Genomic DNA, 13,734 nt, shown 5'->3' on the forward strand with positions numbered 1-13,734 from the left:
GTGGAAACAGTGACAGACTATTATTTTTAAGGGCTCCAAAATCACTGCAGATGGTGATTGCAGCCATTAAATTAAAAGACACTTGCTCCTTGGAAGAAAAGTTATGACCAACCTAGACAGCTTATTATGAAGAGGAGACATTAATTTGCCAACAAAGGTCCATCTAGTCAAAGCTATGGTTTCTCCAGTAGTCATGTATGGATGTGAGAGTTGGATTATAAATAAAGCTGAGTGCTGAAGAATTTAAGCTTTTGAACTGTGGTATTGGGGAGGACTCTTCAGAGTCCCTTGGACAGCAAGTAGATCCACCAATCCATCCTAAAGGAAATCGGTCCTGAATATTCATTGGAAGGACTGATGTTGAAGCTGAAACTCCAATACTTTGGCCACCTGATGCAAAGAACTGACTTATTTGAAAAGACCCTGATGCTGGGAAAGACTGAAGGCGGGAGGAGAAGGGAACTGACAGAGGATGAGATGGTTGGATGGCATCACCAACTCAATAGACATGAGTTTGAGTATGCTCCGGGAATTGGTGATGGACAGGAAGGCCTGGTGTGTTGAAGCCCATGGGGTCGCAAAGAGTTGGATACAACTGGTTCTCAGACTATACAGACACAACTGTGTCCCACAGTTAAGTCAATCCTGACACTCTCTTCCTGGAGTTTTTGTTAGACCTTATTATAGGTCAAGGACCCAGTCCCACAACACTACCCCTTCTTCTCAACTTCAGAAGCCAGTGGTGAGTCTAGGTGGTTACCTGTTTTTCTTATGGACTGATCATAAATCAGGGTTCCCATAACCCCCTCCTTGGGTTTGGTAATTTTCTAGAGTGGCTTACAGCTCAGGAAAACAGTTTATTCAACTAGATCACTAGTTTATTATAAAAGGATTCAACTCCGGAACAGCCAGATGGAAGAGATACAGAAAGCAAGGTAGGGGGAGGGGCAGGGGCTTCTAGGCCCTCTCCAGGTGAGTCACCCTCCCAGCACCTGCACAGGTTCACTAGCCAGGAAGCTCTGTGAACCCCATCCTGTTGGTTTTTTATTGAGGCTCCGCAGAAGCATACTTTAGGCAAGACTGACTAACGCATTGGCCATTGGTGGTTGAACTGTTTCCAGTCCCTCTCCTCCCTGGATGGGGGGGCGGGGCTGAAAAAAATGCCAACCCTTTAATCAGGTGTTTTGTTTTTCTGACAAACAGAAGAATTCACTGAAACTCAGGTGTAGTTGAAAGGGGCCTGTTATAATGATCAAAAGATACTTTTTCACTCTTACCTTAGAGCACCTAAGGGTTTAGGAGTTCTGTGCCAGCAACATCATGAAGACTAAATACGTATTCTAATTATAAGTCACAACATCACAGTCTTCAAGGTTCACCTACGGTGCAGCACTTGTCAGAATTTCCTTCCTTTTTAAGGAATGTTTTTAAGTAATGTTTCATTGTATGTTTATACCACACTTTGTTTATTCATTCCAGAAATATTTCTTTGAATGCATTTATTTTCTTTACATATATTCATATGGGTTTCATATATGGGAAAAAAGATTGAAGTTATTTATTTCTGTTTTGTACTGATACCTGCTTATTAGCTCATTTAAAATTTATTTGAGGGATAAACAAAGTAAACCTTGACTTCTTGCTTATGTACTTTTCTCTGTGCATCAGTTCACTGCTGAGTAACTGCCCTTCATGCCAGGAGAAGAATGTGCTGTGGTCTTTCCTTTTCCCTTCTCTTATCAAAACAGGATTCTTCCATGGCCAGCCTAGCAGTAGAACAGACACTTGGGAGTCTGGGGCTGTCATCTAAGTAGCCTGGCTGGCTTTGTGCCTGTCATCTGTGCTCACCTCCACTGACCAGTACTGGTCACTAGCTCAGCGTATCTTGTGGTGTGGTGGGGTCTATCCCAGGAAGGCCCCCCAGGGTCCTGCTTCATTCCAGTTGGAGACCTTCCCACAGAGCCCTTGTTTGGTCCTGATGAGGGCAGCGTGCCCGGAGGGCGGGCTGCTATCTCCTTCTGCCAGCTTTCTCCGGGTCTTCACCACAGCTGAGGGGTGTTTCTGCTGCAGCCTGCCCCTCCCTCTCCACCTTCTGGGTGGGGGCCCGGGCTCAGAGCGCGCCCTCTGGTAGAGTTTGCAGCCCAGTGTGGGAACGAGGGCGCCTGGGATCCTGCGCCCCGTGGTTCCCCCACTGCTTCCATCAGTGGCGCCTGTGGCCTCGCCTCACAATTGCGTGTGGCCCCTGGCTGCCCCCACCCCACGCCCCTGGCCCGCGTAGGTCCAGGCCGGCAAGATGCAGCCAGTGTTCCCGGAGGAGAAGCCCAACCCGCTGCAGGACGCGAACCTCTGCTCCAGGCTGTTCTCCTGGTGAGCCCCCACCTGGGCTGTGACACCCCCTCCGCCTTAGGGCCAGTGCCTGACGCTGCTGCACCTTTCAGGGCCTGCGGGTCGAGGGTCAGGGCGAGGGAGCGCTTTCTGATGGATTCTTGTAGCAGGTGTGGTCTCCCCATGCCGGCCATGGGGGTCCCTGTCTGCGCCCTCTGGGGTGAAACGGCAGCAAGGGGTAGCAGGACCCAGGAGAGGGACCTGGTGGCAGGATGCAGGGTCTTCATGCCTTGCAGCTCATCTCCCCATCACCCTCCTATGGCCCAGGAGCAGGAGGGGCAGCGGGAGCAGTAGGCAGGGAGGCTGAGAACCCAGGCTGCCCAGGGGGAGTCACTGCCAGCGGGAGAAGGACCAGATCCTCGCACACCATCCTTAGCCGGCTTCCCCAGGACAGCTCCGGATTCATAGTTCTGAACTAATTCGCACTTTCTCCACTAAAAAAACAGCCCTGAACAGCTTCCTTTATCTAATTAGCTCTGCTCCTGTTGCCATCTGCCAATAATGTCCCCACCTTTCCCCACATTCCTTAGGTGACAGCTGAGTCCAGCTGCACTGGCTCCATTGTCCCTGTGTCTGTGACCATGTCTCCCTCCTTCTCTCTTTCTCTCCGTGTGCATCTCTCACTGTACATCCTGGTATCTAGTTGTGACAAATTTCATGTGTGTAAGAACACTATTGGTTTTATTTAATGAATGGGGACATGATTCTTGAACCCATTTTGCTTTTATCCTGGATACACTGAGAGGACTGGAGGATGTATTTGACCAGCTCCTTTCCTGACTGTGAATGTCTCTGCTTCCACCTTTGAGAGTCACCCTGGGGATGGGGTCCCTGAAGCCTGTGGGCACTTATCTGCATCTCGAGCCTTTCTAGAAGCAGTGCATGGTCTTGATACAGGTGGTCCTGACAGGAGTCCTCTGGTCCTGAAACCAGTGAAGGGTCCCTGAGCTGGGAGGAAACACATAGATGAAAAGCAGCTCAGAGAGATGAAGCTCTTAACTAAAGTTTTCCATCTGGTAGCTGGGACCACTAACTAGATGGGGTGGAACCTTAGGGTTTAATCACACTTGAGTGATTATTATATCTTTTGTTCCTGGACCCTAAACCATTCATCTTTCCCACAAATTCTGATATTTCCTTTGTTTTTATGTGGGGGGGCCTTGGGGATCCCCAGGAAACAGAAACATCTGTGCATGTTTTGATGGTCATGTATTCAGTCTGTGTGGCTACATCTCTTGGCTGTTTGATGGCCCTTAAGAAAGAGGGTCAAGAGGGAAAAATATGGGTATGGGCTTCCCTGCTGGCTCAGTGGTAAAGAATTTGCCTGCCATAGCAGAGACCAGGAGACATGGGTTTGATTTCTGGGTGGGGAAGATCCCCTGGAGGAGGAGATGGCAATCCACTTCAGTATTTCTGCCTGGGAAATGCCATGGACAGAGGAGACTGGCAGGCTACAGGCCATGGGGTTGCAGAAGAGTTGGACATGACTGAGTGACTAAATAGCAACAACTGTAAACGATAGCAAAGTAGAGACACCTCTGTTTAACTTCAGGCAGGGCAAGGAACTCTCCAGGAATGTTTTATTTGTGGATTTTCAAAATGTGTGTGCATGGAAATGGGAAGATGAGGACTTCTCATTGATTTGGGTAGACCCCATTTCCAATGTTCCTGCTGAATTGGAAGGAGCGATTACCTCTTATTTTACATGTGAAGTCACTTAAGCAGAGAGTTTTAGTAATTATTTTTTAACCTTTATTTTATATTGGAGTATAGCCAATCTACAATGTTGTAATAGTCTCATGTGGACAGGAGAGGGACTCAGTCATACCTGTACATGTGTCCATTCCCCCCAAACTGCAAGAGTTTGAGTAACTTGCCTACATCACACAGCTTAAAAGTTGGATCCCAAATCAGGAGTCTGGCTCCTGAGTCTGTGTTGCCCTGTATGTAACTGCTATTCTGAGCTGCTTCTCTTTGGATACTTGTTTTAAATGCAGGAAGAAGGCAAATGCAAACACACCTTTGATCTTGTTGGCAGGAGTTTCTCAAGGTTCTTAAAGTTCTTCCTGTTAGAGATGATGCTCGTGAAACATCTCTATAATCAAGCTTTAGACCGGCTGTTCTCAGAGTATGGTTCTCAGACCTGCAGCATCTTCATCACCTGGAAGCTTGTTAGAAATGCAAATCCCCCCCTCCAGTCCTTGTAGAACAATTCTGTAAATTTCGAAATGGTGGTGGTGGGGTTAAACAAGCTCCAGGTGATTCTGATGGAAGGTGGAGGCTGGCTTCTGCTTTAAGCCGCTCCTCGCACTGGCATTGTTCCTTCAGCACTAACTTCTAAAAGGGGTCCAGACTTTGTGAAGCTGGTTGGTGACCAGAACTGCCATCCTGTATGTAAAGTCTGAGTTACCCTTGTGATTTCTTCGTGTCCCCCACTCACTGTCCTGGGAAAGTTGAAATGAGCCCAGGCAGGAAGTACTGCCCAGAGACAAGGCCCACCTTGTAGAGAAACTGAGTTTTCACCTTCTCGTTGGGTGTTTGCTTTTCTTCTCACATTTCACCTGCTTTCTCACCTTGTAAATGATGCCAGTACCTAGCTTACTGACTTTATACCAGTGACTGCACTGGGGAGTTAGTGTTTTCACAGCACAGGTAGGACTGTGAGTCTAAGAGAAAGCATACATTCTGACTACTGGTAATTGTGAATTTTAGAAAAGAATATATATTTTTCTATTTCTATAAAAATCTTAAAACTATAGAAAAAGAAGGGCTTCCCAGATAGGTGGCACAGAGGTAAAGAATCCACCTGCCAGTGTAGGAGACACAAGAGATGTAGGTTTGATTCTTGGGTTAGAAAGATCCCCAGATGTAAGAAATGGCAACACACACCATTATTGTTGCCTGGAGAATCCCATAGACAGAGGAGCCTGGTGGACTGCAGTCCATAGGGTTGCAAAGAGTTGGACATGACTGAGCACGTACAAGAAGAAAGGAATAAGGATTTGTTTTTATTAGCCAGGCCTACTTTCTGATATTTTGGTTATTTCTTAGTCTTCCCTAGAAAGCTTTGCATATCTGCACATGCACAGTTTTTTAAATCAAAATTATAGCTCCTGTTTTTTTAGAATTAATTTTCTTGGTGTATAGTTGCTCAACCCTGTTGTGTTAGTTAATGCACCACAATGAGACACCAGCTCACACATTGGAAAAAAAGGAAGAAACAATAGTGTTGGCAAGGATGTGGGGGAACTGGAACCCTGCACACTGACGGTGGGGCTGTAAAATGCTGTATCACACGGGACAAATGTTTTATGATCTGATTTACGTGACGTCCTCAGAGCAGTCAAATTCAAAGAGAAACAAAGTGGCCTCGTCGTTGCCAGGGGCTGGAGGCAAGGGAAGTGGGGAGTTAGTGTTTGATAGCACACCAGTACAGGATGAAAAGAGTTCCGGAAATTGGCTGCACAGTAATGTGAAGATAGTTAACAATAATGAACTGTGTGCCTGGAAAATCATCAAGATGGTAAATTTTATATTGTGTGCATTTTTCACAGTTTTAAAAAATTTAATGCGAAACAAAAATGGCACCTGACGTGCCTCATTTGTAAGTGTTCCTGTGTTAGTGTCTAGACTTCGCCCCTTCCTGATTACATGACCGTGAACCAGCCACAAAACCTCTCAGTATTGGCCTCTGGAAAGTGGGGAGAAGACCTGGAGAGAACACTCCCTGGGATGTTGAGAGGGTCAGTGATGCTCTGAACAGGACAAGTCCTTCCAAACAAAGAGCAGCCACCACCTCCACAGAGTGCCCGAGTAATCCCATGTGGTCCCCAGTGGAAAGCCTCTGATAACTTTGATAGGTGAGGTTACAACAATAGCAGCCCCCAACAGGAAGAAGAAAGACTCCTCTCCTTTCCCGGCAAGGACTCAGCCAGTGAAAAGCCATGGACTCTGTGAGAGCCCTCCGAACCTCCTCTTCCCCTCTATAAAGTGCTCTCCAGCCCTGGCACTTCGGGGCCTTACACTTGGCTCTCCACAGATGCAGACCTCAAACTGCCATTCTCTGCTGATTCTGAATATGCTCATCTTTGCTGAAGAAACATCTGACAGTCTGTTTCAGGTCAACAGAGGGTAGGGAGTCAACACACTGGGGGACCCATGGAAGACTCTGGACGGCAAATTATCCACTTGACACCTCTGAGAGGACTCTAGTCTCAGGCTGGTCAGATGCAGAACTATAATGACAAAAAAAATCAAGAGTAAACTACAGGAGATAAATTTGTTAGGCAGTTTGTTTTGCTGTAAGGACATACCAGTAAATTTGACTATACCATTGGGATGTTCTGTTTCTTGTTTGAGGCTGTGGTTATTGTATAAAATTACTAAAACTCATCAAACTGAACAGTTATTGAGAACAGGTCAAGGTCAGAGAAAGAGCCCTGGAGAGCTCACCCAGCCTCCATCTACAGCTTGTGGATTTCTGACTGTTAATGAAGAATAAGAAGTCGTATTCTGAAAATGGTGCAAAGAATCAACTTTGAAATTAAACATTTCTATCCATTCACCATCGATAGTTACTGAGGGCCGAGCAGGACCAAACTCCCTAAACCATTTCAACACTCGGCCAGTTCACATCCCCCCTCATGTCATCAGCTTCTCTGAAAAGTGTCTCCAGAGAGTCTGTCTTAATACCATACAGCTTCCACATCCACACTCCCTTTGCAAGGGGATAGTTCACTGATTGATACCTGGCCAGTGTCAGGGGAGCAAGGATTTAACAGTTCCCTGATGGGCCAAGTACATCTGGTCCAAGACCCTGCCCCACCCTCATCTCTGGGAACAGGTCCTATGCTCACCCCCAATCTGCTGGCCTCTGGGATGAGAGTGGAGAGAAATGCAGAGCTCACCTCAGAGGCTGCAGTGAGGACAGAGTCTCAAAGGACTGGGCAATCCAGTCCCCAGCTGGACACACCTCATTAACTGTGCTTCTTATTTCCAATAGTGAGGAATAAGAAAAACTCAGTAAACCATAATGGGAGAATGGATGGTTTTAGGGAAAAATGGGGCCTAGCTGCCTTTATTGTTAGAAATAAAATAAGAAAAAAGCTAAAATAAAACACAGAGATTTAGATGATGTTAGGATTTTTAAAAGACATACTACAAAAGCAGCAGGAGAAATGAAAAAGCAAAGCTTGATTTTATTTAATGATATATAATTTAAAACCTCTAAAGAACAAATGAAAATCTGAAAAAGTATTATATGCACTATTACAAATTATTTCAAAAATATAAATGCTCTATAGAAAAAATATATTAATAGACATTTGAAGAAAGACAAATAAATGATCAAGAGACATAAAATTGTTCCATCTCTACAAATCAAATGGCAACCCACTCTTGTATTCTTTCCTGGAAAATCCCATGGACAGAGGAGCCTGACAGGCTACAGTCCATGGGGTTGCAAAGAGTTGAACAGGACTGAATGACTGAGCACGCATAAGTCAAATAAATTCAAATTAAAATGGTTTGAATCATTTTTCACATTAGGTCCAGAAAAACTGGAATTCAGGCACTCAAAGGTGACAGTGCAGTAAGCTCACAAACAGCTGCTAGGAGGGCAAATTGGTCTGAAACTAATGGAAAACAATTCAGCCCTTCACTGTTCTACTTCTGGGAATTTGGAAAAAGGAAAGATGCACCAAAATATATGGTCATAGATGTGCATCACATCCTAATTAGCGATGAACTGTATTAAAAGTGGAAGACTGCATGCATTTCAATTAAATAGCACATTTTGACAGAAACAAACTCTCAGACTTTAGAGAACGAACTTATGGTTGCCAGGGAGAGTGATGGGGAAAGGGATAGTTAGAGAGTTTGGTAGGGACATGTACACACTGCTGTATTTAGAATGGATAACCAATAAGGACCTACTGTATCACACAGTGAACTGCTCAATGTTATGTGCCAGCCTGGATGGGAGGGGGGTTTGAGGGAGAAGGGATACATGTGAATGTATGACATGTATGACTCAGTCCCTTTGCTGTCCTCCTGAAACTATCAGGTTGTCCACTGGATATACTCCTTTACAAAATAATAAGTGTAATTAAAAAGTAAATACCACATTTTGAACACTATTTAATGCTATAAATAAATGTTCAACTTTCCCATCGAAAGTTAGGAAGGAATCTGGATCCAAAGATATTTTGATGTTGAGCATCTTTTCCTCTTCAAGCAGAATTTTATAGAGGGTCTTTTGTGGGCTTCCCTTGCAGTTTAGATGGTAAAAAATCTGTCTATAAGGCGGAAGAACATGGTTCAATCCCTGGATCAGAAAGATCCCCTGGAGAAGGGAATGGCTACCCACTCCTGTATTCTTGCCTGGAGAATTCTGAGGACAGATCATTGGGTCACAGGAGTCGGACACAACTGAGTGACTAACGCTTTCACTTTGGGGGCAGGGTGTCATCATCTGGGTAAGTCCCAGTGCTGATTCCCTGAGCATTTTCTGTAGAGGACAAGTGTGGAATAAATCACCCAACATGTTTGAAACCTACTTAGTAGTAAAGCTCCTAGATGTACACTGTTGTTTTGGAAGAAAACTGAGACCTAGAGATGTTAAAGGTGGTGGAGCTGCTGAACTGGAGTGGAGACCTGGAGCAGAGGACAGCTGAGGCCCTGGGTGCTCAGCACCACTGCTGGGACTAGCGGCCAGTCTTCTGACTGCTGGACCGCGGTTCTTTATGGGTGCCAAGGTACCCGGATTAGCAAAATCTGAAGTTCAGTCTTATTGCTTCTTTAATGAGTCATGGATAGTCATACATTCAACAAATATTTCTTGAGCATCTGTATCCATGTTGTCCTAGGAATAAGAGGATAGAAGAAATGTGATCTCTGTCGTTGGTGTTATTTAGTCGTTCAGCCGTGTCCGACTCTTCGACCCCATGGACCAGCACACCAGGCTTCCTTGTCCTTTACTCTCTCCTGTAGTTTGCTCAAGTTCATGTCCATTGAGTCGGTGATGTTATCTAACCATCTCATCTTCTGCTCTCCTCTTCTCCTTTTGCCTTCAACCTTTCCCAGCATCGGGTCTTTTCCAATCAGTCAGCTCTTCCCATTAGGTTGGCCAAAGAATTGGAACTTCAGCATCAGGCCTTCCAATGAAAATTCAGGGTTGATTTCCTTTAGGACTGACTGATTTGATCTCTATCCATGGGTTATTATTGTCTGGCCTTGGCAATTTCCTTACCCTGGCACATCAGTAAAATGGTGTTTACCAATGGACTGTCTCTGCATGCTAACTATTATCATTTAATTAATTCATAATCAATCTGAATAGTTTTTTTGGTGGGATCATCTGTACAGTTACTATTTTTTTCCCTTTATAATAAATAATTGCAGAGAGATAAGTTGAGATTATGTAAATATCATCTTCTGCTTCAGACTTTCTACCACTATTTTTAATTTCCATTGATGATTTTCTGACTTGATTGTTCCTTTTTTTTCTGAATTGTTAAACATTTTTATTGTGCATACTTATAACTTTACAGGACATGCAGGATAAAAAAATGTAAAATATTAGTAAGCATATAAAATTTCAGCAGTTTTTTAGACCAGCACTTCATTTGCACAAGGGACTAAGCATCTATATAGAACAGACATGTCTTGGGGCACATAGTTTACACATTGAATCACACAAAAATTTCCCAAGGGCTTTTCCTCATATAAAGATAAAAAATATCTTACACTTGAAAATTATTCAGTATAGTACATTTTTAGCAATGGCACCCCACACCAGTACTCTTGCCTGGAAAATCCCATGGATGGAGGAACCTGGTGGGCTACAGTCCACGGGGTCGCTAAGAGTCGGACACGACTGAGCGACTTCACTTTCACTTTTAACTTTCATGCGTTGGAGAAGGAAATGGCAACCCATTCCAGTGTTCTTGCCTGGAGAATCCCAGGGATGGCGGAGCCTGGTGGGCTGCTGTCTATGGGGTCGCACAGAGTCGGACACGACTGAAGCGACTTAGCAGCAGCAGCAGCAGCACACAGCTTAAAAGTAACTGATTACTCCTTTTATGTTTGTGTTTGTTTGCAAGAGCTTTCCTTTCTCTCCTGTTTACGTAGCACTATGGATTCATGGATTCTTTCATTATTTACTGGGTTAAGGTTCATTGCCATTTGTTTGTTTTGATGCTCAAAGTATCCCAGATTTGTCTAGCAAGAGCCATCCAAGCTTCTCTGTCCTTCTAACATCCTCATGATTCCTTGAGCGCTTCCTTATTTTATGGCACAAGATGTCCCAGACCCATCTTGGACTTTCTCTGCCTGTTGGTCTCAGCCTGTAGACAGTGAGGCTTTTGCTGGGATTGCCTGGGGCTCTGCTCACCAGGGCTCAAACTGCTTATGAGCAGCCCTCACAGAAATTCTCCTTTTGCAGTCAGTGTTGTGGGTGGACCGACCCTTGTGGTTCTTAGGATTGTGAGACACGTCTCAGAAACAACCATCAGGGAACTTTGAAATGCCAAGGTGTATCACTCACATGTCCTGGAAGGTACAAGGCACCCCTGGATGACACAGCGAGGTCCTGGGTGGAGAGAGAGAGCGCTCACGAGCAAGCTTGGACCTGGGGTTCAGCATTTTTGAGGTTGAGGGTGGGGTGTCTAGGATTTTAGAGTTTCACTCTTTATTGGTGAATTTAAAAAATAAGAGCGGGAATTAAAGTGCAGGAAGGGAGAAGCAAACAGTCAGTGAAATGGTCTGTTATCAGGTCAACCAGAGCTTTCTGAAAGAGGGATCCTCACGGGTGGGGTGGCCTGGCTCTTTATCTCGTTGTGTAGCTGTCATGTGTTCACCGGAGATGGATGTCTTCAAAGCTTCAAGTCAGGCACTTATATTACAGTAAAAAAAAAAAAAAAAAAAGAATTATCAGTGCTGACACACACTGCCCCAACCTTGGAACCAGCCATTTCTTTAGTTGATTCCTTTTAAGGAAGAAGGATATTACAAAGCCAAGACCTGTGTGAAGGGGGCCAAAGGACATAAACTTCCATTATAAAATAAGTTATACAGTAGGATCAACTATAGTCACCAGACTGCACATTACATCCCCGTGAAAGTGAAAGTCCCTCTCTCAAGTTTGACTCTTTGCGACCCCATGGACTATACAGTTCGTGGAACTGCTGCCTGTAATGCGAGAGACCTGGGTCTGATCCCTGGGTTGGGAAGATCCCCTGGAGAAGGGGAAAGCTACCCACTCCAATATTCTGGCCTGGAGAATTCCATGAACTCTATAGTCCATGGAGTCACAAAGAGTTGGACACGACTGAGCAACTTTCACTTTCATGAAGGTATAATGTCCAGTCTGGTGACTGTAGTTAATCCTACTGTACTGAATACTTGAAGGTGATAAGAGAGTAGACCTTAAAAGTCTTTCCCAAAACCCCAAGAACCAGGGGCTAGAATGTTCTTTGCTACCAGTGTGTCATTGCTTCCGGGGCCTCTCAGCCTACAGAGTTAGGGAGTGTGTATGTGTCTGTGTGTGAGTGTGTAAACACATGTCTAATTATTCCATATCTCTATATATTTAAAATACAGTTTTGTTTTTTAACAAAGCCCATCACTATAGGATTCAAATTAGAGCTGTGTAATTTAGATGTATGTCACTGTCCTTTTAATTTTTAACAGCTGGCTAAACCCCTTGTTTAAAATTGGTCATGAACGGAAATTAAAACAAGGCGACTTGTACTCAGTGCTTCCAGAAGATCGCTCCCAGCATCTTGGAGAAGAGCTGCAATGGTGAGCACAGACATCAGGGAGAAGGGGAGGGAGAGTGAGAATTTCCACATGGGGCTAAAGGTGTGCGTGGGGCGGGGGGTGCGCTTTGCCTTCCTCTGGGTTCTTCTGAGCCTCCTGCCCTGACACTGCACACTCACCCCCTCAGGCTGAACCCAGGCTTAGCCCACTTTGGAGACTGGGGGAGCCCGTGTTCCCTGTGCATCTGTGGACATGGAGGGAACCCGCAGCCATGGCCCTGGAGGCCGAGCTCTGTCCCTGGAGGTGGGGTCCTTGGAGGAGGGAGTCTGCCCTCCTGTGCTGCTCATGACCTGTGAGTCCAGCAAAGCTTGGCAGGAACTTGTTTTCTGAGACCAAGACTTCTCCCTCAAGGCCTGCCAGGTGCTTTGGTCTACACTGCTCATCCTTCAGGAGCCCTGTGAGCAATTAGCCAGCATTCTGGGGGCAGCCACAGAGCACCTTGTAGTAAAGGCTCATCTTCTACTCCGCCCTCTCCCCCGATTTACCTGTAGCAGGCTGTTCTTTACTGTGCTTTGCTTCTCATCACAGGTACTGGGATCGAGAAGTTTTGAGAGCCAAGAAAGGCGCACGGGAGCCTTCATTAATGAGAGCAATAGTCAAGTGTTACTGGAAATTCTATTTCGCTTTGGGACTACTTATGTTTCTTGAGGTAAAAGCTTTTACATACTGTGCATTGCTTCTCAGTGTATGCAGTTCAGTACTGAGTTGGATGAGATGGTGGGGAGAGAGGACAGTGGTTTAAGGTCTGAAGATAAAACTTGTCTGTGAATCATGATGTAGTTCAGCGGTTGTATTTACTTTTAGAATGGACAGGTGCTTAAAGACAAATGCTCCAGGGGATTACTATTGGGTTGGCAAAAAAATTCTTTCAGGTTTCCCATAACAGCTTATGGCAAAACTTGGATGAACTTTTTGCCAAGCCAATATTTTTCTTTTAACCAATTAAAACATAGTATTGTGGAAGGATGGCACTGACAAGAAAACACCTTTTATACCATATTAGGACATTGTTAGTGCTCAGGAGGAAAAAAAAAAAAAATTTAGAAAAGACCCTAATGCTGGGTAGGATTTGGGGCGGGAGGAGAAGGGGACGACAGAGGATGAGATGGTTGGATGGCATCACTGACTCCATGGACATGGGTTTGGGTAGACTCCGGGAGTTGGTGATGGACAGAGACCCCTGGCGTGCTGCAATTCATGGGGTTCCAAAGAGTCAGACACGACTGAGCGACTGAACTGAACTGAACTGAATGCTCAGTAAATGATATAAATGCTAAAGGTAATCCTTGAGATAAAGAAGATCCTAAAACCTCAGGGAATATGTGCCTCCTGGTTTAGAGGAAGTAACCTTAGACCTGAGCCCAAAACCTAAGACATTTTATAGTCACTCAGCAAGCAATTGTTAACTTGCCCAGGACACATCTGATAAATGCTTTCCTAAGAAGGGATCATCACCTCTCCCGTTCCAGTGGAGCAAGACCCAGGGCCCTGCATCTGGGCAGGAGCTGCCAGAGCTCCAAGAGCACACCC

General features: G+C 45.1%; 1 protein-coding gene across 5 annotated transcripts in view; it reads left to right on the forward strand.

Annotated features, from left to right (window-relative positions):
• The first annotated feature begins 2,143 nt into the window (after positions 1-2,143).
• The window catches only part of LOC145530190 (ATP-binding cassette sub-family C member 4-like), a 159,188-nt gene continuing 147,597 nt past the window's right edge, over positions 2,144-13,734 (forward strand). For all 5 annotated transcript variants that reach the window (XM_081551106.1, XM_081551105.1, XM_081551108.1 and 2 more), the window contains exons 1-3: positions 2,144-2,367; positions 12,076-12,186; positions 12,733-12,853. In XM_081551106.1, coding sequence (XP_081407232.1) covers positions 2,294-2,367; positions 12,076-12,186; positions 12,733-12,853 — 306 coding nt within the window. In that variant the 5' untranslated portion in view covers positions 2,144-2,293. The remainder of the gene's footprint in view (positions 2,368-12,075; positions 12,187-12,732; positions 12,854-13,734) is intronic.

This window comes from Giraffa tippelskirchi, chromosome 12, assembly GCF_054371585.1.
Source record: "Giraffa tippelskirchi isolate mGirTip1 chromosome 12, T2T-mGirTip1v1.2.pri, whole genome shotgun sequence".
NCBI lineage: Eukaryota > Metazoa > Chordata > Mammalia > Artiodactyla > Giraffidae > Giraffa > Giraffa tippelskirchi.